The 24,976-nt window shown below is 38.3% G+C and overlaps 1 protein-coding gene across 1 annotated transcript in view; it reads left to right on the top strand.

The window, feature by feature from the left end:
- The window catches only part of Malrd1 (MAM and LDL receptor class A domain containing 1), a 771,085-nt gene that overhangs the window by 731,774 nt on the left and 14,335 nt on the right, over positions 1-24,976 (top strand). Inside the window, exons 37-38 of the mRNA XM_045134762.1 lie at positions 1,110-1,189; positions 1,282-1,378. Coding sequence (XP_044990697.1) covers positions 1,110-1,189; positions 1,282-1,378 — 177 coding nt within the window. The remainder of the gene's footprint in view (positions 1-1,109; positions 1,190-1,281; positions 1,379-24,976) is intronic.

The raw sequence follows: 24,976 nt of genomic DNA, 5'->3' as shown, positions 1-24,976 counted from the left end.
AATGTTCAAGTTGTCATAATTACTTCATACTTCATACTGACTTTATACAGGGGATTTTTCAGAGGAGATTAGTTTGACAAAGAAAAGAACATGTTAGATAATCTTAATTGCCTCTTACTGTAACTGAGTCAGTATTTTTCCCATCCGCTCGACATGGTCATGTCAGTAGGGAGGAAGGAGAAATTCAGAAAGAAGAGCCACTGTGCATGGAGTGCAGCACCCCACGTCCCATTCTCAGCTACTACACACTTCCTCCAGCAAGGCACCCCTCCTGAAAATTGCACAAGTTTTCAGAAAAGCAGAAAAACACAAGTGGAAATTAAGTATTCAAGCACATGAGTCTGTGCTGGGGGAAGCATTGTGCATTCAAAGTGCCACATTCCATGAATGTCCCATGAATATGCAAACACATTCTACCAGAAAACTGGACCATTTGCTACTTAGAAATAAACAGCTCCCTACGAGGAATAAGCTTTTTTCTAGTTGTTAATTTTCTGAAGGCAATCCACACCAATGTTGCAAGTTTCATTATTTATATCCTTAAATAAAGAAAAGATATTTAAATGACAATGGAGTGTGAGGAGTTTTAATTAATATACAAATAATTATGAATTGATTCCAAATATATGTACTTAAGAAATTATCTCTCATAATGAAAAAATAGACGCATTATCTGTTTTATATTTAGGTTAATTAATAATGTGAATATGCCATAATAGTTATCTGGAAGAACATAATTCTCTATCAAAAGTAGGATATCTATTGAATTTGAGCCAAATAAGGTAAAAAACAATGAATACTGGTAAAAATTGAGTCAATATTTGCAAACAAAAAAAAAAAACTTAGAGAAGGCAAGATCCCTCTTTTTAAAGTAAACAAGAGTCTAACTATTAAAATGAAATTTTATTGCACAGTATTATGAAAATAATAAGGTTTAATTTTGTTTTCATTTTTGATTAATATTTTATTTTCTTGGCCAAGTTATCCAGGTTCCTGGTTTCTTCAGCTTTATTGACATTCTTCATTTTATCCCATTACAGAGCTGTTCAAATATGTTTCTGCTTTTTGTTTTCTTTTGTTCCCAACTGTCACGTTTTTCTCATTTCCAGATGTGAACAAGAATGGAAAGGAAATCGATGTCACATCAAGTTTGACCCTCCTGCCTCAGATCTCCTGTACACTCAGAATAGTAGGTGACATTATGACTAAACAAATTTCTTGATTTGGGAGTCTTTAGCGTTTTTTTCTGAATATTTCTTTCTTATTTGCTTGAAATTGCAGACATGTGGACTCTTCTGGGAATTGGATTTGCATTCCTGATTACTGTTGTCACAGTTGCCTTCTTGTGTCTCCTCGCTGGCAGAAAAGTGCCAGTCAGGTTAGTGCTGTCTTTTAGTGCTCAACAAACATACAGGGCAGACTACTTTCCTGAGACATGTCCTGCCCTATGTTCCTGTGGCCCTGTATGACATGTGAGAGATGTTAGTGTTTCTCTACTGTATGAACTCATCTTCCTGGGCAAGAGTAGCACCACTTTGTAATAATCATCCTTCTTTTCTCAGTCGAGTTTAATTTTCACATTATATTGGGAGGATTTTTGAGAACACCAAAGAAAGAGAACATGACAGACTCCACAGATTAAACAGAGATAAGAGAGAGGCTGGCTATTTAACATCATGAGGGCACCCAGGGAAAGCCCCCAGATCTACCATGGAGGGCCTTTCCCAGCTGACTTGGGAAAGCTGACCTCTCATCACCAGTGATCCAGACCAATGCTCCCGAGCCTGAGAAGCAGTCAGATTTAGACTGCTGCAACGATGATATGCCACTGAGCAGTGATAATTTGCCAGTTTTCTTCTGTGATTTCCTATGTTCTGCCTGGAAAATTCAGAGTTCTCCAGCCTATACATCTATCTATTACCAAGTAGAGATATTCATCTTCATGTCCTGAATTATGACAGTTGTTACATAAAAATGATGTACATTACTAATCCATTCCCATTAAGAAGGACTTATTCATGAATTAATTATTCATTACATGTGTAAAATATGCCAGACAATATATAGGCAAACATGAATAAGGAGTATGGGATTAAAGAAGTTTTTAGTGTAGAGAAAACATCTTTACCCAGGCCCAGAAAGATAAAAAAAGTCATGTTTTCTCTCATGTGAATATCTTAACTTTAAATATTTTTGTTCATATAAATAGGGGTGAGAGTGGGCATAGGCTTTGAAACTAAATAGAAGAACAGGTAAGGGGAACAGGAGTTTTAAGAAAAAGTGAGGAGGATAAAAGGACTCTTGGAACACGGAAGTAGAGGTGAGGCTGTGGTGGGGAGAGAGCACGGGGTGAGAGGAGCAGATGGGGAAAGGAAACCAAAAAAAATTGAAAAAGTCACCATAATGAAATCTGTTCTTTGTATGCTACTAAAAATTTATTCAAAAGATAAAAACAAAAGGAGTTTTTAAGGTAGTAGAAAAAGCAGACTCTTAAACCACTAGGCAAAATACTAGTTATGTGCTAACTATGTGGGGAGAAGGGGAAGAGGAGAAATAGAGAGAGAGAGAGAGAGAGAGAGAGAGAGAGAGAGAGAGAGAGAGAGAGGGAAACATATAAAGAGAGAGAGAAAAATTGTAACCGACTCCTTTTAAGGAATTAGGGGATACAGTTGTCAGTTGACTAGCAACCTGAATACCTTTAGAGCTAGCTTTAGGGCCAGTCCTAGTTGAAGGAGCAGTGTAATATGCAGTTCAAGTACTGGATGGGAACTCAGGCAAGATTTCTACGTTGTTTTGAGACAATTATTTCTTCTTGAGACAACTCGAGCCCCTGCTCTTGAGGCCTGCACACATATGTATAAGTGAAAAAATAAGTTACCTTAACTTAAGGCAAATTGTTTCAAGTTAATTGATTGTAAATGTTCATTGCATCTAGGAAATGCCTTTACCAAAATGTCTAAATCTGTGGTTGACCATACAATGGGGTAAGGCACCATATCCCAATCAAGATAGCATTTTATTTAAGTTTTTATTTATTTATTTATTAGAGACAAAGAGAAGGAAAGAGAGAGATTGAGAGAGAGAGAGAATGGGCATGTCAGGGTGGGTCTCTAGCCACTGCAAACGAACTCCAGATGCATGTGCCCCCATGTACATCTGGCTAACGTGGGACCTGGATAATTGAACCTCAGTCTTTAGGCTTCACAGGCATGCACCTTAACTGCTAAGCTATCTCTCCAGCCCAAAGATAGCATTTAAAGTTAATCTTAACAATACAAAAACTAGTTGTCATAGTAATACAGCTAGGGACACAGACCACCCCAAATTTATACTTTCTCTGAGTTCATGCTAGGCAGCCTATAACTCGAGGCTGCCAGGAAGCTTTTCAACCAAATGTCTGTGACCCTCTATCACATTGGCCACCCATCCTTTCCCATTTCTGTTTCTGTCATCCAATTGTCATCCAATTGCACACATTCCCCCTTTTTTTTTTTTTTTGGTGCAAGTCTATTTTTATTGTCTTCTTCCTATTTCTTGGTCTATCCTATTTTAACTTTACTTTCATCTTTTAAAAAGTGTTTGATGGACCCAAGTGAAGTTTATTTCCATATACATGTTAGATCCTATACTTACATCAAGATTGCCACAACCAAAGTACAACAACAACAACAACAAAAAGAATTACATTAATTATTTGGTAACAGAGGGCATAGCCTTGCCATGGGTAAGTTGGTTAGATTCATACAAAGATTCAAGACTTTATTTCTGTCTATAGAATAGAGCTAATCCGGACAAGAGAGCCAGAATGTTTCTGATCCAAACCTACTTCCCTGCTCCAAAAGGATGCAGTGGTCGGACTTCAAGTCTGTAGTGGCAGAAAGGAATGAGAAAAATAATGGTAGGAACCTGATTTAAAAGGCATTGAATTCAGTGATAGCAAGTAAATGTGGTCTTGATATATGATGGTGAGTCACGAAGACTAGATGAAGAAGGAAGACAGTTAATGGAATATGAAGAACATGAAGGATTGCCAAAAGCAAACAACATTAACAAAACATATGGGGCTTTAGGCTGTGTTTTTGGGGCTTTTTTTTTTTTTTTTTTTTTTTTTTGCTGAGAAACTTTGTGTATGCTAGACAAGTGATCTTTCCCAAACTTTTCATGTTTTCTTACACTCCGATCTGTCCCCATCCTCTTCTCTCTCAAGGTATTTTACACCTCATATTTCAAAAATCCCTAAACCAAAGATTTTAGTCCGTGTTGCTAGCAATCAAAGTAGCACTTAGGACAACAGTATTCAACCTTGTGGTGATGTGCTTAGTACTACCCCTCTCTGCATCCTGCCTTGAGGCCCAGTGAAGTTCTCACACATGGATTAAGGACAAAGCCTAGCCAAGCTCACATTCTGAGCAGAAGAAAGCTGAAACTACTAGTGAGTGACAGTCTTTACTGAAGGTCATCAGGCCTGGAGCCTCCAATGGCTCGAGGATGTGTGGCAGAGATCATCACTGGAGTCATATCGTACTTGCTCAAATTCCATAGTTTCTTCCAAAAAGAGCCCTAGTTAGCAAGAAGTGCACAGCCTGCCACATCTTACTTCTCATGTTGTTGCTGTTTTTAATGCTCTCCTTGTGATTGGCCATATATCCTAAAGTTCACTAAAGTAAATTGAGGGTGGGAATTCGCCCTCCCTCCTCGCCCCTGCCAAAAGTTGCTGCAGTAAAGTGATCATACAGTGCCCGTCCGCAAAGGAGATTCCTGATAAACTATGAAAACAATCTCCCCTTTTCCTCTTTTCTGTCTTGCTGCCTCCCTTTCTCTCTCCCGTGCTTAGAGTTAGATTGTACAACTGAAGCAGCTGAATTAATATCATCACTAGCTTTCTCATTTAGGTCATAGTCATAATTTCTACACCTTTAATTAGCCTAACTGATAACTTCAGTATTGTACAACATCAAATATTATCCAAATATTAAACTTAAAATAAAATTCTTAGATAGTAACATGAGCATATATCTTATCTTTTTGTTTTTGGGAAGTGCTGAAGTAGGGTTTCCGTCTAGCCCAGGCTGACATTGAGCTCATGGCACTCCTCATACCTCAGCACCCGACTTCTGAGATTCATGCATGAGTCATCTATGCCAGCTTATAAAGTTATTTTGGGTAATACTCATGTGACAATGTTCAATAACAACATTATTTTTTATTGTTATCACCCTCTACACCCTCCTCTTGAGAATAGTCTTGCCATTGTACAGAAGCACAAGGCTTTTCAAGTCCTGTGTCTGGAACAATTATTCAACCCTATTTGGTTTTGATATTATGCAAATATCGTCTGCCATCATGTCAGTGTTAGTCATTGGAAGCATTGTCCTCAACAGCACTGTTCTATCAGCTCTTACATGGTGGTGTAACTTAGCTGTTTCTCTGTTAGTCCTCATCTTTATGTCACTTAGCACCTATGATTACTGTGTACTATCTGTGCTTTATTGAACATAATTTACACTTCTTTTTTTTAATTTTTATTAACATTTTCCATGATTATAAAATATATCCCATGGTAATTCCCTCCCTTCCCACCCCCACACTTTCCCATTTGAAAATCCATTCTCCATCATATTACCTCCCCATTACAATCATTGTAATTACATATATACAATATCAACCTATAAAGTATCCTCCTCCCTTCCTTTCTCTACCCTTTATGTCTCCTTTTTACCTTACTGGCCTCTGCTACTAAGTATTTTCATTCTCACGCAGAAGCCCAGTCGTCTGTAGCTAGGATCCACATATGAGAGAGAACATGTGGCGCTTGGCTTTCTGGGCCTGGGTTACCTCACTTAGTATAATCCTTTCCAGATCCATCCATTTTTCTGCAAATTTCAGAACTTCATTTTTCTTTACCGCTGAGTAGAACTCCATTGTATAAATGTGCCACATCTTCATTATCCACTCATCTGTTGAGGGACATCTAGGCTGGTTCCATTTCCCAGCTATTATAAATTGAGCAGCAATAAACATGGTTGAGCATGTACTTCTAAGGAAATGAGATGAGTCCTTTGGATATATGCCTAGGAGTGCTATAGCTGGGTCATATGGTAGATCAATCTCTAGCTGTTTTAGTAACCTCCACACTGTTTTCCACAATGGCTGGACCAGATTGCATTCCCACCAGCAGTGTAGAAGGGTACCTCTTTTTCCACATCCCTGACAGCATTTATGATCATTTGTTTTCATGATGGTGGCCAATCTGACAGGAGTGAGATGGTATCTCAATGTAGTTTTAATCTGCATTTCCCTGGTGGCTAGTGACGTATAACATTTTTTTAGATGCTTATATGCCATTCGTATTTCTTCCTTTGAGAACTCTCTATTTAGCTCCATAGCCCATTTTTTGATTGGCTTGTTTGATTCCTTATTATTTAACTTTTTGAGTTCTTTGTATATCCTAGATATTAATCCTCTATCAGATATATAGCTGGCGAAGATTTTTTCCCATTCTGTAGGTTGCCTCTTTGCTTTTTTCACTGTGTCCTTTGCAGTGCAAAATCTTTGTAATTTCATGAGGTCCCAGTGATTAATCTGTGGTTTTATTGCCTGAGCAATTGGGGTTGTATTCAGAAAGTCCTTGCCAAGACCAATATGTTGAAGGGTTTCCCCTACTTTTTCCTCTAGCAGTTTCAGAGTTTCAGGTCTGATGTTAAGGTCTTTAATCCATTTGGACTTAATTCTTGTGCCTGGTGAGAGAGAAGAATCTATTTTCATCCTTCTGCAGATATATATCCAGTTTTCAAAACACCATTTGCTGAAGAGGCTATCTCTTCTCCAATGAGTATTTTTGGCATTTTTATCCAATATCAGGTGGCTATAGCTACTTGGGCTTACATCTGGGTCCACTATTCTGTTCCACTGATCTACATGTCTGTTTTTGTGCCAGTACCACGCTGTTTTTGTTACTATGGCTCTGTAGTATAGGTTAAAATCAGGTATGGTGATACCACCAGCCTCATTTTTGTTGCTCAGTATTATTTTAGATATTCGAGGTTTTTTGTGATTCCAAATGAATTTTTGGATTGTTTTTTCTATTTCCATGAAGAAAGCCTTTGGAATTTTGATAGGGATTGCATTAAATGTGTAGATTGCTTTAGGTAAGATTGCCATTTTCACAATATTGATTCTTCCAATCCAGGAACGAGGGATGTTTCTCCACTTTCTAGTGTCTTCTGCAATTTCTCGCTTGAGTGTTTTAAAGTTCTCATTGTAGAGATTCTTTACTTCCTTGGTTAGGTTTATTCCAAGGAACTGCTGCTGCTTCTGGGTCTGCTGTTGTTGCCGCTCCTGGGTCTGCTGCTGCTGGGGCCAATGGTACCGGTTCCAGAGCTGCTGATGTTGCTGCCGAACTCTGCTCCTGCTTAGGTCCTGCTGTCAGCTCAAGTTGGCGTGGCCGGTCCTGGGATGCTGCTCTGTTCGCTGGAGCTGGGCTCAGGTGGTGGGGGCGGGGAGGGAACTGCAGCTGCTCTGGTTGTCTCGCTGCTCCATGCGTTCTTCTACCTCACGGTCTGCTCCTCCGCTGCTCACTGCCGCTCTCCCCTCACATTTCCCGTGTTGCAGAGAGCGCGGTGTGAGGGGAAGCTCCCGCACCTGGCTTTTCCTGTGGTTGGAGCCGAGTCTGGCGGCTTTCTGGTGCGCCCCGCCGCCGTGTTTGGCAGAGCTGCCGGGGCCGCTTTTGCCAGCCTCTGCGGGTTTTGGATGCTCTGGATCTCTCCTACTTCTCCGCTGCCACTTCAGTTTCCTATACACCTCACTTTTTAGTAAAAGTGTGTATTTTGCTGAGGTTTTTTGGTCTTTTTTCCCCCCCAGGCTGCTTTGGCGTGGTACCTACGCCACCATCTTAACTGGATGTCCCCAATTTATACTTCTTATAATGACAAAATTATTGCTTATATCCATTAGCTATGTTCAAATAAAGACATTACATATTAAATTTCAAAACAAGTCCTTTTGCCCTAAAGTTATATAAAATGTTTGGTCAAGAGATAATTAAGTAAAATAACAGTGAGCTAGCTTGGAAATGATGTCAAAATGTAATCATTCATAAAAATAACTTAAGTAGAAAGTTATTAGTCAAAGTAGGCATTAATTATAATTATAAGATTAATTATAAGTTTATTAAATGCTATAAAAAGAATATATGCCACGAGAAAGACCTTTCAATAACCTGAAAAAAATTAAATTAATTTTAGCATAGGATAGGGACTGATTAGCTACTTATATGACGCTGTAGAAAGAAACAAGCCTCTTATTTAGTAATTATGTACTTTATGATATTAACTTATTGCATATTGGTCATATTACCATTGAGCCACACTCATATCCTCCTCTTCTGCCCCCATTTTAATGAGGACCCTCCTCAGTGGGGTTGCTGGTATTCACTGTGAGATCATGAATACACCAGTCAGGCTTAGTGGGGGGACAATGTCTCAGGATACAACTTCCTACCCTGTGACTTACAATCTTTCCAACCCCTCTTCCTCAATATTCTCTGAGCTTTATTAGGCATGTTATAAGTATGCTTTTGTGTGTAGCTCTCTGCATTCTCTGAATTTCTGCTTTGATGAATCTTGAGTTTCCTCTGTGTCTATTAGCATCTCCCCAGAGGAGACAGCAGGATAGCAGTGAAAGTATCACTCAAGTTTGAATCACTACTTCCTCTATAATGCCTTCTAGGCACTTATGGATGTGCTAGAGATGCCTAGCTGTACTAGGCTACAGCCTATCTTTTCATTTTAAGGGATCGTAGCTCTCCCCAGTATGGGTTGCCAACTATTAAAAAAAAAAGTAGATTCTCCAATCAAGAGTGAGAGGAAAGCCAGGAGTGGTGCCTTTAATCCCAGCACTCAGGAGGCAGAAGTAGGAGGATCACCGTGAGTATGAGGCCACCCTGAGATTACATAGTGAATTCCAGGTCAGTCTGGGCCATAGTGAGACCCTACCTTGCAAAAAAAAATAAAAATAAATAAAAAAAGAGTGAGAGGAGCATGGATCCATCAGGTAAACATAGTGCTTTCAGACGTTTTAATAGGCATACCCTCCTTTCTAAGACAAAGAAAAGTAAGGAGGGAAATTCTCTGTAGAACCTGTGACCTTTTTATCCATAGGATTCTGACTTGGTTCCCTCCCCCTGAGCAGGCCTTGTATCTACTCAGAGAGCAGATTTACTCTCTCTACTCTCAGGGTTAATGTTCTTCCATCCCCTACAGGCTTCTTCTGCCTGGACAATTTCCCTACCCCACTTATTAAGAGTTATATCCTTCACTTAGCTAATCTGGAGGAGGGTTGCTATAGTTGTGATTCATGCTGCCACTGGTTTTGTGCAAACTCCCCACCCTCCCCTTCCCCTGCACCTCAATGTCTCTTCCTACATAAAAATGGCTGCATAAAGCCAACTTTAAGGTCATATAAGGGTGGGAATGGTCATAGAAGGGGTCACCATGAAAAATTTATTAAGGAATCTATAACATCCAACCCAAAATGTATAAGCTGAAATTTATTCATGACATTGTAAAGGATACATCAGAAGGGTGGCCTCCAAGAGTTGTTCATAGTAAAACAGAGTAGGTATTATCAAAGTTAAAAGGCACAAGTAATGAGCCATTGACTGCCTTGAACTGCAGCCAGATGGCATCCACTCCTTTCCTATGTTAGACCATCATCTGTGCTTAGGGAAATGCTCTTAATCAGTAGGGCTCATTATCCTGCACCAGAGCATATACTTCTGAGATACTGTGATAACTTAATAAATAGTCCAATAGAAGTCGAAAACAGAAAAAAACATTTTATTTACTTACACTATGAAATAATTGTCTATATGAAAAAACTGTTTTAAAGTTAATATATAATTTTATAATAATATAAATTAGCTCAACCTACAATAACAAAATAGTACATGATGCTCGTCTTAAGCCACAGACATTTATTTTTCACAGTTCTGGAGGCTGAGCAGTCCAAGATCAAAGTGCATCAAATTCAATCCTGGTATGCCCTCTCTTTCTGGCTTACAGATGGCCACCCACTTTATGTCTTTAAGTGGCAGAGAGTGGAAGATTTGATGACTCCTCCTCCTCTTATAAGGACACTAATCTCATCAACATAGTTCTAATCCTCATGACCTCAAATAAGCTTACAGTTCTCCCAAAGCCCCATTTTCTGATCTTATCGCATTAAGGATAGCAGCTCCAGTCTATGCATTTGTGATATGTATAACGGAAAGTGGACAACAGTGAGATGACTGCTGAGTAGGAACTTCATGAATGTGACCTTAGGCAAGTCCTATAACTCAACTGTACAGACATTTATTAAGACTTTCTTTGTGTTTATCATGAAAGAGCATAAAGATATGTCAAATAATATGCTTACATTCTTCTTCACACTAAACTGCGATATATTGACTCTGACAAAGCTGTTATAGACTACAAATTAAAATCCTATAGGAGTAAAGTCAAAGGCAAAATGGTCAAGAGAATGAAGCTTGCTTCTGTTTCTGATAGGAATAGAATGAGAATGGTTCAGGTTCCCAAGTTCTGGGCCAGGTGTCTGTGTCCCCATTGAAGAAAGTACAGATTGTTTTGTGAGATTATTGTATGAGTGCTCTGGCTCTAAACTGAAATATCTATTCCTATTAGAGTAAATTCTCCCTATCAGGCCCTTTCCTGCTGCAAACACTTTGTATTGTAATGGGAACTTTTTAAGGACAAAGTTTAATTGTCATTCCAGTTTATAATCCCCTCACAGGTCTAACATAGGTCAGCAATCAATTTTTTTTTCTTATCAAAATTCAAGCCGGGCATGGTGGAGCACGCCTTTAATCCCAGCACTTGAGAGGCAGAAGTAGGAGGAGTGCTGGGAGTTCGAGGCCACCTTGAGACTCCATAGTGAATTGCAGGTCAGTCAGAGCTAGAGTGAGACCCTACCTCGAAAACCAAACAACAACAAATCAAACCTTGCTTATTCCGTGCTTCAGCTGCTCTTATAGCTGGAGTGTCACTGGTGAGCCTGCCTGGTCCCAGAAATGAGCCCTTAGCCTTTGCAACCTGGAATCTCACCCTCTGCCACAGTGGCCAAGGTTGTTACATTATGCTTGCAAAACCTTCATGTTCACTGGTGCATTCATTCACAAGAATTGAAGCTGTTCTTACAGGCTGCTGTCCAACAACCAAACACTCAAATCCCAGTTCCTGTCCCACCGTGACTATGCTCTGACACACTGCTCAGTGTTAACTCTGAGCAAGAAAAGAAACATGGAAGCTGGGCGTGGTGGAACACACCTTTAATCCCAGCACTGGGAAAGAAGAGGTAGGAGGATCACTGTAAGTTCGAGGCCACCCTGAGACTCCATAGTGAATTCTAGCCTGGGCTAGAGTGAGACCCTACCTCCCCCCCCCAAAAAAAAAAAAAAAAAAGAAGAGGAAGAAGAAAAGAGACATGGACAAAAGGGTTGTGAAACCAGGTCTGAGCCTTCAGTGTTAATTTTTCCTCTTGATCCTTCCTGTTTTAAAGAGAGGCCTAAGCAGCCTACTCCTTGATACTTTTGCCATAATTGCCTCCTTTGTTCTCTTGATCTGCAGTGGAAGAAAAGACCCACACAAGAGGGCTCAAAGGAAAGAATTATTTTTCCCACACTCATGAAACATTCTCTCCCTGCCCTTTGCATAGCAAGTAGATGACTGTAGTCCACGCTTCATGCAGAGTGGAGTGGGAGGTGACTGAAGTAAGTCATGATAACATACTTGGAGGCACTGAAATTTGAGAATCCTGTAGTTCAGACCAATGTAAGAAGGAGGACAAAAAAGGCAGGCAGCATCTGAATTTGGATCCCAAGGATCAAGAAAACTTGTAGCAATTGAGAATGGTTTTCCAAAACAGAAAAGAAAATGAGAACTTGTGGTTTCCAAAATGGTGTCAGTAACCATAACCTATGGGAAGGAATGAAATATATTATTCTTTAAAATAGATGTGGTGCACATGCCACCAAAGGTTTTATTGGCCAGCTAAAGAGATTCCAGCATATTTTTTCCCTAGAAGGCAAAATGCTATCTTTTATCCATAGCAAGAGAGTACCTCGCACTACCAAATAGGAAGGAGAGGAAGGGGTGCCTCTTCCATTTCATCATTGACCTTGACCGATTTCACTAGGGGGGCTGGTCACCCGAGTTTACATCATATGTGACCTTGGGGAAGATGCAGAGGGAGGAGAGTGGGTGCTCATTGCCTTGGCTCCCTCTCACAGGGGCTACCTGTGAGATTATGTAGGCACATACCACATGTGCCATCAGCCCTTCCTTCCCCTGCCTTAAGGTGCTGGAAAGTCTGCTCTTCAAGGCCCAGCATTCTCCATTATCCCTCTTAGTTTCTCTCTGTTCTGGCCACACCTGCATAAGCTGCCACTTTAACACACATGCTTCCCTTTCTTACCTGAGTATGTCAGTGATTTTCTACAAGGACCCTACACAATACAAGCCAGGAGTGTCTGAACTAAAACAAAAACCATGTGTTTTGGAACATAGTGTGTACCATGGGAAGAGATTAAGAGGACACTGGCCGTCTCAGGACATAACCCTACTCAAAAAGTTGCATGGTGAGGACTTGACTTTGAGAAATATGAGTTGACTTAATATAGGAGATGAGAGAGAAAATCACATATTAAAACTGATTCAGTCACTTAGGTGATGACATGGGTGACATGCTACTGAGACACCTCCACGCTTCAGGAAAAAAACTGGTTAGGGTTGGTTTTCTATAAACTTCTACCAAACATAGTATATTCCCACAATATATGTCACATTTTCATGTTTTAAAAATATTTTCTAATAGAGTTATTTTTTCAATTTAGCTATCCAGTAGGCTATTTTTTTTTCATAAATCATCGGTTTGATATGAAACTTGTAACTTTTCTAGTATGCCATTAGTACAAAATGGAACTAGGTAATTAAAAAGCATTGGCCAAATTAATCTTTCATATAACAAATGTTTCACCTACCATATAATGAGAAATTGTAAATTAAATTAACATTCTTTCCCAACTTTGAAATTGCCTTGCTTAAATCATTATTGAACTTAGTTCTTCGGGGTTCTGAGTATTCCCCAGTTGTCATGCAACTACATTAAGGCTTACTGCTGCGAAGGTGCCTTTCATGGATCAGAGTAGTACCCTAATCTTATGTTTGCATTATAATTCCTTAAAGGAGCTAATGCTCATGTTAAAAAAATAAAAGATGCCTGACATTAATTTAATTAATTATAAGTTAGGATTAGTGAAAAATCTATCTGTATGGTACAGGTCTTGCCCATGCAGTTGACTAATGGTTATAAACAACAATGTCTGGGCCTCAGTTGTTTAATGTGCTTTGTCTGCAAGTCACTGGGCAAAGCCAGGACAGCATTGCTGGCTTTCGATCTTGTCAAACACAGACTAGTATTCCATAAATAACATGGTGGCCAAATAGCGTGGCCAGGAGCTACAGATTTGAATGAAACAAAAAAGGCTTGTGATTCAGCTCACAGACTGAATAGGACCAACACACAGAAGTGGTGATACCAGCTGCCATCTTCCCAGAGAGATGGTGAACATGAGGAAATCATGATCAAAAGAAGATAACATAGATTTCCAGAAATTATAGGTCTCTGTCTCCTTTCACTATAAAAATAAAACATGAAAGGTTAAACTTTCACCAGAGCTTAACTCAGAAGCAGTACCCTCTGCCATGTTTTCTTCAGGGGCCCATGGGAAAGGACCCACTGCTCCTTGAGAGCATCTAAAGCTCTTGTTCCCAAGCATGCGTCATTTGGCTCTTGGCTTTGGTTGGATGTCTCTTGTATCAGGTTACGAGCATCTTAACAGCCCCATCCTGGGCCTCATGTTTTTATCTCCAAGCTCAAAAAATGCTGAGAGGGATTCTTCACAGCAAACATTTGTTACATATGATTTATCGTCCTGTCCATATATGTAGAAATTAGTACCCAAATAAACACATTACATTACAAATTAAATACTTGACATGGAGATACTCAACGATATGTTCATACAAGAATCCTAGCTGATGACTCAAACTCTTGGGATATCCTTGTAGAGTATGCTTGATAAATTCTACAAACTTAACTGACCTTCATTCTATTTTATGGATACCAAAAGAAAACCAAAGGAAATGCCAACTGATACCTGTGTGACCTTTGAGACAGTTATTTCTGGGGTCAGTAGTATACGATGGCTCACAAAATCAGTTCATGAACAGGATAGTAAATCCTAGAATTTTAACAAAGCATAGGAGGGAGTATCAAAAATCTACATAACCACACCTTTAATCCCAGCACTCGGGAGGCAGAGGTAGGAGGATCGCTGTGAGTTCAAGGCCACCCTGAGACTCCATAGTGAATTCGAGGTCAGTCTGGGCCAGAGTGAGACCCTACCTCGAAAAACAAAAAACCAAAAAAAAAAATCTATATTACACTAGCTGGCACCTTACAACTTGATTACTCATATTACTTATAAGAACATTATTATTCCTCTTCTGTTTTTCTTAGAGAAAAACTGTCATTTTCAAATGAGTTTATGATACAATCTTTTCAAAAACATCACATTTATTTTTAAAAATAGAATTTGTATAAGGATTTCAAAATAGCTTCTTATTTTAGCTCAATATATAGCACTTTTACACAATTGTCTGATATTTTAAGATATTACTTAACCACATGCAGTCTGCATGCAATGTGGCATGGATAAGGACTGAGTATCAGAAGCTTCATTAGTATGTGTCCATGAGATGGTGTGTTATTACCAAGGTAGAGATAATCCTGAGGGCAGGATATATTTTTCAGCACTTTTTCATTACTTCCCAGCAGTTTTCCTCTGTTCACTGTAAATATTTGACAGTGGAAAGAAGGCATCCCAGTGCCTAGCATATTTTTAGGTTACATTTATTTCATCCTCTTCAAGCAATCAGAGTAAATGAATGTTTTGTAGGAAAATCAGAAATACTCTGTTAAAAGGTAACATATTAAATATAAAAGTAAATGCAGAGAAGCAGCGACAGTAAGAAAGCCGCTTCACCAGTAGTAAAATGATGTGCAGCAAATATATTTAGCATCCTTGGCCAAACAATGAGAATTCCACATGTTGTGATTCATTAATGTTATTAGACGGTACAGATTGGAGCAATTTACTTCTTCATTTTTCTCAGTAACTGCTTTGTTATCCTTCAGATCAATGTTTTTGTTTGAAAATCTTTATTCATATCATTTCTTCTTAAAAGCATCCTCAGAGACACTTCTGCAACTTTAGCAATCTGTTTCCTGTGTTCAGACTTCAAGTGCACTAATAATCAAAGGATAGAAAGAAAACAGTCCTTCTAAGACCATCTTTTATCTTCAAACAGGAAACACATGATTCAGAAACTCTTCATAATTTATCTTTGTATTTGTTAGAAAACATTTATTAGAGACCTAATATTTGTTTAATTGTGCTAGCAGCTGAGAATATAAAAATAAATGACAGTTAATGTGCTGGTTTGGGAGGAATACTTAAAAGAGATGATTCTAATGCTGAACTCAGCACATACAATGACCCACACTTATTTCCCAGAAAACACTGTGGTAGCATACAAAGGCCCCGCACTGCAAGGGGCGTGGGGGGCTAAGAAAGGATCAAAGAAGATGCTGTGTCATTCAAGTCCGGATTCACAGACTAACATGCATCAGATGACAAAGGAGTAGCGTCTCGGGAAAACCGAATACATGCCGTTTCTGAGACTGACTGGGAATAACATGGCCAGAGTGAATGACCCACAGATCAGACATGGAAAGGGACTGGAAATTAAATGGGAATCCCACAAGGAAAAAACATTTTTAAAGAAATCTGTATAAAATGTTAATTCCTACTGTGCCTATAACCTTCTTGTTGTTTTTATTAATAGATTGTTTTGAACTAAATGATATTAAATTATTTGTTTTAATTTTCTAATATTTCCTACAATCTAGTATTATGAATGAATTTAGCATTCTGCCCCAAATAGGGCATTTTTTTTTTTTTTTTTTTTTTACACGGTGTGAGGTACTGGTGTGGCCAGTCTCTTGTCTTTGATTTTTCAGTGAAAAAGCTCTCCACACGTTTCAATGTATGGCCAAAAGACTTCTTTTGGTCAGTTGGAGACACTTGTCAAAAATTCAGATTGGAAAATGTGTGTGTGTGAGAGAGAGAATGTGTGTGTCTGGGTGTATTGGCTCACACCTATAATCTTAACACTCAAGAGGCTGAGGTAGGAAGACCCTGGGAGTTAAAGACCAGCCTGGGCTACAGAGTGAATTCCAGGTCAACCTGGGCTAGAGTGAGACCATACTCCAAAATAACTAAAATAGGGCTGGGACATGACTCAGTGGTCGAAGGAACTTGCTTGTAAAGCCTGCCAAATAGGGCATATTTAAAAGAAGTTGAGAATATAGAGAAGTCATCGTGGAAGTAAACAAAGTTTCTGGGCAGATTTCTTACATAGCACCCTCAACTTGAAAGAAATTGTCCAAAAGCTTCGGAGAGAAGGAATTGCTGAGAGAGATCACAGATGCTAATAATTACCTTTAGCATAACAATCGGTTTTCAATCAGATTAGGTGCCTTAAAACTTCAGTAAGGAAATTTGAGTGAGTTTTCATGTGTATAGCAATTTACATGGAAAATTACTGCATTCTGAGCAGAGAAAGCAACAAACTGTCTGACACTTTCCAGATGTGTGTGTGTGTATACAATTTATATACATACAGACCACAAATCATGGTATTTCCCTCCCCTCCCCTGCTTTCCCCTTCATAACTCTGCTCTCCATCATATCCCCTCCCTCTCTCCATTAGTCTTTCTTTTAATTTGATGTCATCATCTTTTTCTTCTATTATGAGGGAATTGTGTAGGTATTGCTAGGCACTGTGAGGTCTTGGATATTGAGGCTAATTTCTATCCTGACAGTTGTATGTAAGGAGTGGTACCCTTCCTTTGGCTCTTACATTCTTTCTACCATCACTTCCTCAATGGACCCCGAGCCTTAGAGGGAGTGAGATGTTTCAGTTCTGGACACTCCTCTGTCTCTTCTTCTCAGCACAATGTTGCTTTTTGGGTTATCCCAGTGGTCATTGCCATCTGAAAGAGAAGCTTCTCTAACCAGAAGTGAGTTTAGCATTAATATATGAATATGAACATTAAGTGTAGTGTTTCCAGGGCAATTTGGTCAGAGTAATATATGCATTTATCCAGCCAAGAGCAGGCTTTATACCCCTAAGGCTCACGACCTCCCCTGCTATAGGCTTTTGATTAGGTTTTCAGTACCAGGTGGGTATTCCCTCCTATAGAGCAGGCCTTCAGTCCAATTGGAGAGCAGTTGGTTTCCCTCAGAGCAGACATGCCACTATTGCACTTGTTCAGTTATTTGGCCTGTTTGGGCAAACTTGAGGCTTCCAATGTCTGCTATTTTCCCCGCTGGTAACTTCTGTCTCCCACAGACTGCATACAGTGCAGTTTTTTCCAGCTTTCAGTTGGCTGGGCTGTAGGGAGAAGGTTTTCTGCTCAGCACCAGCTTGATTGCTCAGTGACTTTGCTGCTCAGGCATGTGATTGTCTTCAGCAATAGGGTCTTACCATCTCTTTCTCATGGGAAACCAAGGGCCTTGGCAATAGCTTATAATGTTTTGGAGGGAACAGGGACCTCTCTGGCCAACAAGTCACTGAAAGGTATCCCATCTCTGGCACTGAAAATTTTCTAGTATCAATCTATGGCTTCTGGGTGTGCCATTATTCAAGAAAATAGATTTTCGTATGTCTTATTCAGAAGATCTTAAATTTTGATTGACCCTCCCCACCTACCCTTCTTTTATACAAACTCTTTCCCTGACCTCACTTTAAGCCTTTCCCCTCCCTGTAACCTGTTCTTCTACTTACATATATACAATACTGTCCCCTTAAGACCTTCCCTCTCCTCCCTCCCTTACAGCCTTTTTCTAGCTTATGGGCCTCTGCTACTGATTTTTGGTTCTACTTCACACACAAGTCTATACATTTGTAGCTAGGATCCACATATGAGAGAGAACATGTGACGTTTGGCTTTTTGGGCCTGGGTTACCACTTAGTATAATCCTTTCCAGATCCATCCATCTACTCTTTCTGTGATAGTGGGTGATGGGAATTGTAGCAGGACCTCATTCAGTTAGGCCACAACTTTACCACCAAACTCCAGCCCCAAGTGTTTTCTTTTGATCTTTATATTATTTCAGTGTGAAGCAATAATCAGATTCAAAAGAAGCTATATACATGAACTACACCCTCACTAGGTCTTTAACAGAGTAAATAACTAACAGTTCACTAATGTTGCCTAAATATGTAGGAAAATCCATTTGCTTTGGCCATCAAAAGTTAAAATGTGAGAATCAGAATTTCAAATGGGAAAGTGTGGGGGTGGGGAGGGAGGGAATTACCATGGAATATATTTATCATGGAAAATGTTAATAAAAATTAAAAAAAATAAAAATAAAAAAATAAAAGAGAGACTGATTGAGATGGGGAGGGGATATGATGGAGAATGGAGTTTCAAAGGGGAAAGTGGGGGAGGGAGGGTATTACCATGGGATATTTTTTATAACCATGGAAATTGTTAATAAACATTTGAAAAAAAAATGTGAGAATCATGAATGTAAGTAAACAATTATTACTAAGTCCATTTTACTTGACAAGTTCTTACATATGTTGAGTTAACTGTCTGAAACAATTTAGAGAGAAGCCAGCTACTAGGCGGTTGCTGAGAACAATCACAAAGTTGTCAACATTAAATCCAGTTCCAACCCAAGAGATTATATGTCCAAAGTATTTCAATGAAGACATTAAAGTGATTATTCATATAAATTTATACAGCTGGAAAATGGGATAATATATTATAAGCCCTGACAGCAAAACTGACAATGGATACAAAGCAGATTGCAGAGACAGCGTCCATCAGGCTTGGAGTAAGCAAAGATTCTGGCCTGTGAGAAGGACCTGAAACCAGATGCAGGTGTTGGAACAGCCAGGTATATCCAGATACTCTGAGCAAGGCCACAAGCCTAATACAGGTGACATGGTTAAGGGTGTCACAGAAGAGAGAAATGGAAGATAAGGGAAGATGGTGAAGAAGAAGTTCTTATCTACCAAGAAAATAGGCACAAGAAGCTGGTCTCCAGAGGTGAGGAATTCTAGCAGGGGAAACACTGAGATCTTTTTGAGGTTTTTTAAAAAATCCTGCTACCATGAAGTTTTTGATTCACAACCACTTTGTGACTAGAACTTGAAAAATCCAACCAAGTGTCAGTATAGAACTAAAAATTTTGTTTCTTCTCCCACTCCTAAAATTAACATTTGTGTTTTATGATATTTATACTTGTCAACTTGACATGTGAACTAGTACCTATGAACATTTATGTCATTTTTTATATTGTTCTTTCTCAAACAATTTTGGTTCAAGATTGGTTGATAACAATAGATGTTATTGAAGACCCTAATGAACTTTTATTAATATGGTTCATGTCTATCTAAATTACCATATTAGTTACTAAAAAACTTTAAAAATTATACTTACTGATTCTCTCAAATATTAAATAAATTCACTATATGTTAATAAAAATAACATTATGTAAGGATGTAACATAATATGTGTATTCTCAGAGAAATAAACTTGATTAGCTATGTAGCTTTAAATTATCATAATCAAAGAAAGAAATGAAGGAGAAAAGATGATGGAGAAGGAAAAAGACCTCCAAGTAGAAGAGGAGCTGGTTGGAAAGGAGAAAGTGTTCAAGGTAAAGGACTGGGGGACAGAAACAAAAGAAAGGGATGGGAGAGGGATATGATCAAAACATATGTACATGGATAAATTTCTCAACAAAATAGTTTTTGTTAAGTCTTTGAAAAGTAATGTGTGTAACAGGAGCTTCTGACAATAGTTCCAGCATGCGGGAGGGTGACACAGGAGGAATGCAATGAATTTTAGGCCAACATGGAGTGAATTTCAGAGTATCATAAGTTACAGAATGAGACCCTGTGTTGATTTCCAAGCCCCCAAAAACTATTCAAAGAAAAGTTAGTCAAGAAAATGATTATGTAACTATGTGAGAATCTCTAGTCCTTAGCAGAACAAATCTGCTAAGACATGATTTTAGTGCTTCTTTTGTGAAATTCTAATATCAATTTCTTCATTAAATCCATTGAAATGGTGTTTTGTTTAGAATATAAAGAAAATTCAACCATTTTTATAACATGTATATATATATATATACACACATACATACATACATACATACACATATGTATGTATATATAGGAGTTTTAATTTAGTTGCACTTGGGAAATAGGATTTATTAAGTTGTGATTTTGTAACAAAATATATTTAGACAATATTCGTCCAGTTTTTATGTGGTTTTCCAAGTGTTGATACATAGTAACAGAAAAAAAATTTCATCTGTCAGGTCTCTTAATATTTGGAAACTGTCATGCTCATAAAACAAAAACAGTTTTAAAAATTCGTACTTTGGGGCTGGGGAGGTGGCTTAAGATGGTCAAGGCATTTGCCTGCAAAGCCAAAGGACCTCGGTTTAATTCCCCAGGATCCAAGTAAGCCAGATGCACAAGGTGGCACATGTGTATGGAGTTTGTCTGCAGTGGCTGGAGGCCTTGGCATGCCCATTCTCTCTCTCTCTCTTTCTGTCTCTCCCTCTCCCTCTCTCAAATAAATAAATAAAAGTTTAAAAATTCTAAGTTTTATTCAAATGTTTGCATTTTCTCATCAAGAGATGTCCTCAAATGCCCATCATATATGTGTATTGCTCATTATATAAAACAGTATGTACTTAAGATTAAGACTTAATATGCTTAAAATATTTTGCTTCTTTATTAAAGTCACAATGGCTTCTTTCAAAATGTATCACACAAATGCGTTGGTATAGAATGTCATGTTTCTGTGCAGTGGTTTTGTGGTTCTCACTAATGTAAGACAATGGCAGCTTCCCTTCCACTGCATGTCATCAGTGAGAAAGTCTGTTGAAATAAACATCAGTGAGCTAGTTTGAGGATTGAAGAAATCATTCACCCTTGTAGCATATTGCCTATCAAAATAGGTTTGAAATTATAGATCCTTTGACAGGGTCTTCAAAAACAGGGATCCATAGACCATACTTGGAGAAACAGTACCTTTTTGCACTAAATATTTTATTTTATTTTATTTTTATTTATTTATTTTTTATTTTTATTTTATTTATTTATTTTTTTTTTTTTGAGGTAGGGTCTCACTCTAGCCAAGGCTGACCTGAAATTCACTATGTAATCTCAGGGCGGCCTCAAACTCACAACGACCCTCCTTCCTCTGCCTCTTGATTGCTGGAACTAAAGGTGTGTGCCACCACGCCCAGCTTTGCACTAAATATTTTTTAACATGCTGCTTGACAGGATTGCATAATGCCTGCTGTCTACTATAGTTACATTCTTGTTGCTGGAACAAAATACCCAACCAAAAGCAGCTGGTGGGAGGAAAGTTGTTGTTATTATTATGATGATTATGACTTAATCTCCAGAGGAAACGCCATGATGGTGCGGGGTGGGGAAGACTATGGCATGAGCAAAGACTGGGTATCATCTCCTTGCCAAACTCAGATGGACAATAGCAGCAGGAGAGTGTGCCAACTAACACTGGAAAGCTAGAGGATAATAAGCTTCAAGGTATACCTCTAGCAACATATCTTCTTTAGCAAGGCTCCACCTCCCAAATTGCCATCAGCTGAGGAACCAAGCATTCTGAACAGATGAATTTATGGGGGACACTTAGTTAAGCCACCATTCTGTCTCATAGACATGGGTCATCAATTCACTACAGTCCTATTACTAAATATTAAGATTATATTTATTTTTATTATTTTTAAACAATTTATTTATTTGAGAGAGGGGAAAAGGAAAAGTAGCTAGATAGAGAGAGAGAGAGAATGATCATGCCAGGGCTTCTAACCACTACAAACTCCAGATACATGCACCATCTTGTGCATCTAGCTCTAAGTGAGTATTGGGGAATCAAACCCAGGTCCTTAGGCATTGCAGGCAAGTGCCTTAACCACTGAACCATCTCCCCAGCCTTTTTAAAAATTTTATTTTTGATAACTTGCGATGATGAGTTTCTGCAGCTGTTCATCTTCTCTAATTATATCTTAAATCTTATCTCCTAGTAGTTTTACCACATTAAGAAATATTTTCACCATGTGCATACAAATCAGTCTCCCTAGGAAATTTCTATTCTGCACCTGGTTGACATTAGGTGACCATGAATTTGCTAACACTGTTCTCAGGAAATGGGGCGAAGGTTAGGTTACAGGAACTTGGATCAGCTTTGGTCATCCTAAATTGCATCCAGCTTCTTGGTTCTGCCATTAAACCTGTGCTTTAAACACTCACAGGTTCTGTGGTTAGCATACTTATTTCCTACCTGAAAAGGGTGTAAGGAAAATATTGTATGGTGGTTGCTGTGTCCTTGGAATGAGTTTAGCAAACTTTGATGTCTCCTTCCTTAGGCTTTGTGATCCTGCATGATTCACACCTTTCACTCTCTTCTAGCACTTCTGCTTATCTTCACAAGATCACTTCATGCTAAATTTTTTTCACCCCAACTTGTCCCAAGGGACTTGGAAACTTGAGCCCATTGATATTTCCTCCTGATTTATTCTTGTTTTCAATTTGGTCCCCTCATTTTCCTTCACTTTCTCTTTTGTCTTGCTTTTATTTTCTTCTCCATTTCTTTCTTTTACTTTAGCCTCTTTATTTTGTCAGAAAGCAAAAATCACCATCTTGTAATGAACAGAGACCATCACATGGCTGTTTATTCCCATTTCCTTCTCACTATGACTTTTGTCTCCTTTCTTTATCAATATTCAAACAACAAAGCATTTGACAGGAGTATGCAATCAGTGAAAATAAGTTCATCTAATAGATTCATTTTATATATTTTTTTATCTTGGGATGTTGGGCAATCTTATTCTACCTATAGATTATGATAAAAACTTTAATGTTTTTTGATGCTGACTTTTTAAAAATCACAAACAGATGAAAATGCTTCTCCAATTACATTTTCTCTATCCCCACTAGGTTCCAATACCTCCATAGAATCATTCTTTCCTTCCCATCTTTTGCATCTTCTGTTAGAAAGCTTGTATGTATCTTGGTGTAGTTTTAATCTGATATTTTGAAAGATAATGTAACCACTGAGCAAATCCACTGTGGATTTCTTAAATAATGTTAGAAAATGTTGTTTTTTCATGCTAGATTATAGTCACAGAACCCACAAAATAAAGGTTAGTAGTGTGACCTGTGTAATTGACTGTTCTGCTTAAATCTTAATTTGAATATGCTAATGTCAAAGTTAAATTCCACCTTGAATGAATGTGTGCTGTCCATTTCCTTCCCTATGTGCCACTTCCTGTTTCAGGTTGCCTTTCTCCTGGTTTCCATGTACATCTTGCATAGGCTTTCATTGTACTGATTTGTGCAGAATACCATAAATCTGGATTACAAATAAGACAACATGCTGACTAAGTTTTCAAATGTGTGACAACTTTCCCTAACGTTCAGGCAAACTAAACTTTGTGATGAAATAATATAAAATGAAACTTACCTAAGATTTGAGAAAGAAAAGATGGCCCATCTGAATCATTTGCCATGAGAAGCTGTGTGGGAAACACAGTGTAGTAATCGCTTATTGCTTAAAAAAAAAAAAAAAAGGATTATTTTCTAGGCCATAAAACTGAGAGGTAAAAACAATTAAAAAGATATCTCTCATTGCCTTTTCAGGATGAGATAGGGATGAGATATGGAAAATTATTTATAACACTCTGGTCTTCAAAATTATATATATATATATATATATATATATATATATATATATATATATATAATTTATATATAAATATATAAATATATAAATAAATAAATATATAAAATAAATATATAAATATATATAAATATATATAATATATATATTTAGGACTGGAGAGATGGCTTAGCAGTCAAGTCACTTTCTTGCACAGCCAAAGTACTCAGGACCCATGTAAAGCCAGATGCACAGGTGGTGCATGCGTCTGGAGTTCAGTTACAGTGGCTAATGGCCCCAGTGTGCCCATTCTGCCTATATCTGCCTCTTTCTTTGTCTCTCAAAAAAAATAAATAAATAAAAATAGCCGGGCATGGTGGCACACGCCTTTAATCCCAGCACTAGAGAGGCAGAGATACAAGGATGGCCGTGAGTTCTAGGCCACCCTGAGACTACATAGTGAATTCCAGGTCAGCCTGGACCAGAGCAAGACCCTACCTTGGAAAACCAAATAGTAATAATAATAATAGAATAAATAAAATACATATTTAATATATATGTACTCATATTTTTTTAAATTGCCTTTGAGGTCTGGGGAGGTGGTATAGCGAAGAACTCTTGTGGCACAAATGTGATGGCCTGAGAAATCTCGATTTGCCCTGAGTTCCTTTTCCTGGCGCCCATGTATACAGCTGAGTGTGACAGTGCATACCGGTTCCCCCAGACCTATGAGAGACAGAGACGAGACTCCCAGTATGGCTGGAAAGGACAGCTTTGGGTTCAGTAAAAAGCTCTATCTCAAGGAAGGATGTGGAAGAGTGACAGATAAAGGCACCTGATGTTCCCTATTCTCCACACAGATCCATGCACACGTGCACACATAAGCATATAACACACACACATACACTCCTTATGCCATAGACATTACACACATGTAAGCAAGGAATAGATATTTATCTCTTCTTGGAAAAGCATACATGTTTTTATTAATTAAAATATAGATCTGAATACAAATATCAATCCAGAAATATTTTTATTTGGATTTGTCTTTTCCTTTTTTGTAAAAGAATAGCAATTT

This window comes from Jaculus jaculus, chromosome 15, assembly GCF_020740685.1.
Source record: "Jaculus jaculus isolate mJacJac1 chromosome 15, mJacJac1.mat.Y.cur, whole genome shotgun sequence".
Lineage (NCBI taxonomy): Eukaryota > Metazoa > Chordata > Mammalia > Rodentia > Dipodidae > Jaculus > Jaculus jaculus.
This window is presented reverse-complemented; position numbering and strand designations above follow the sequence as displayed.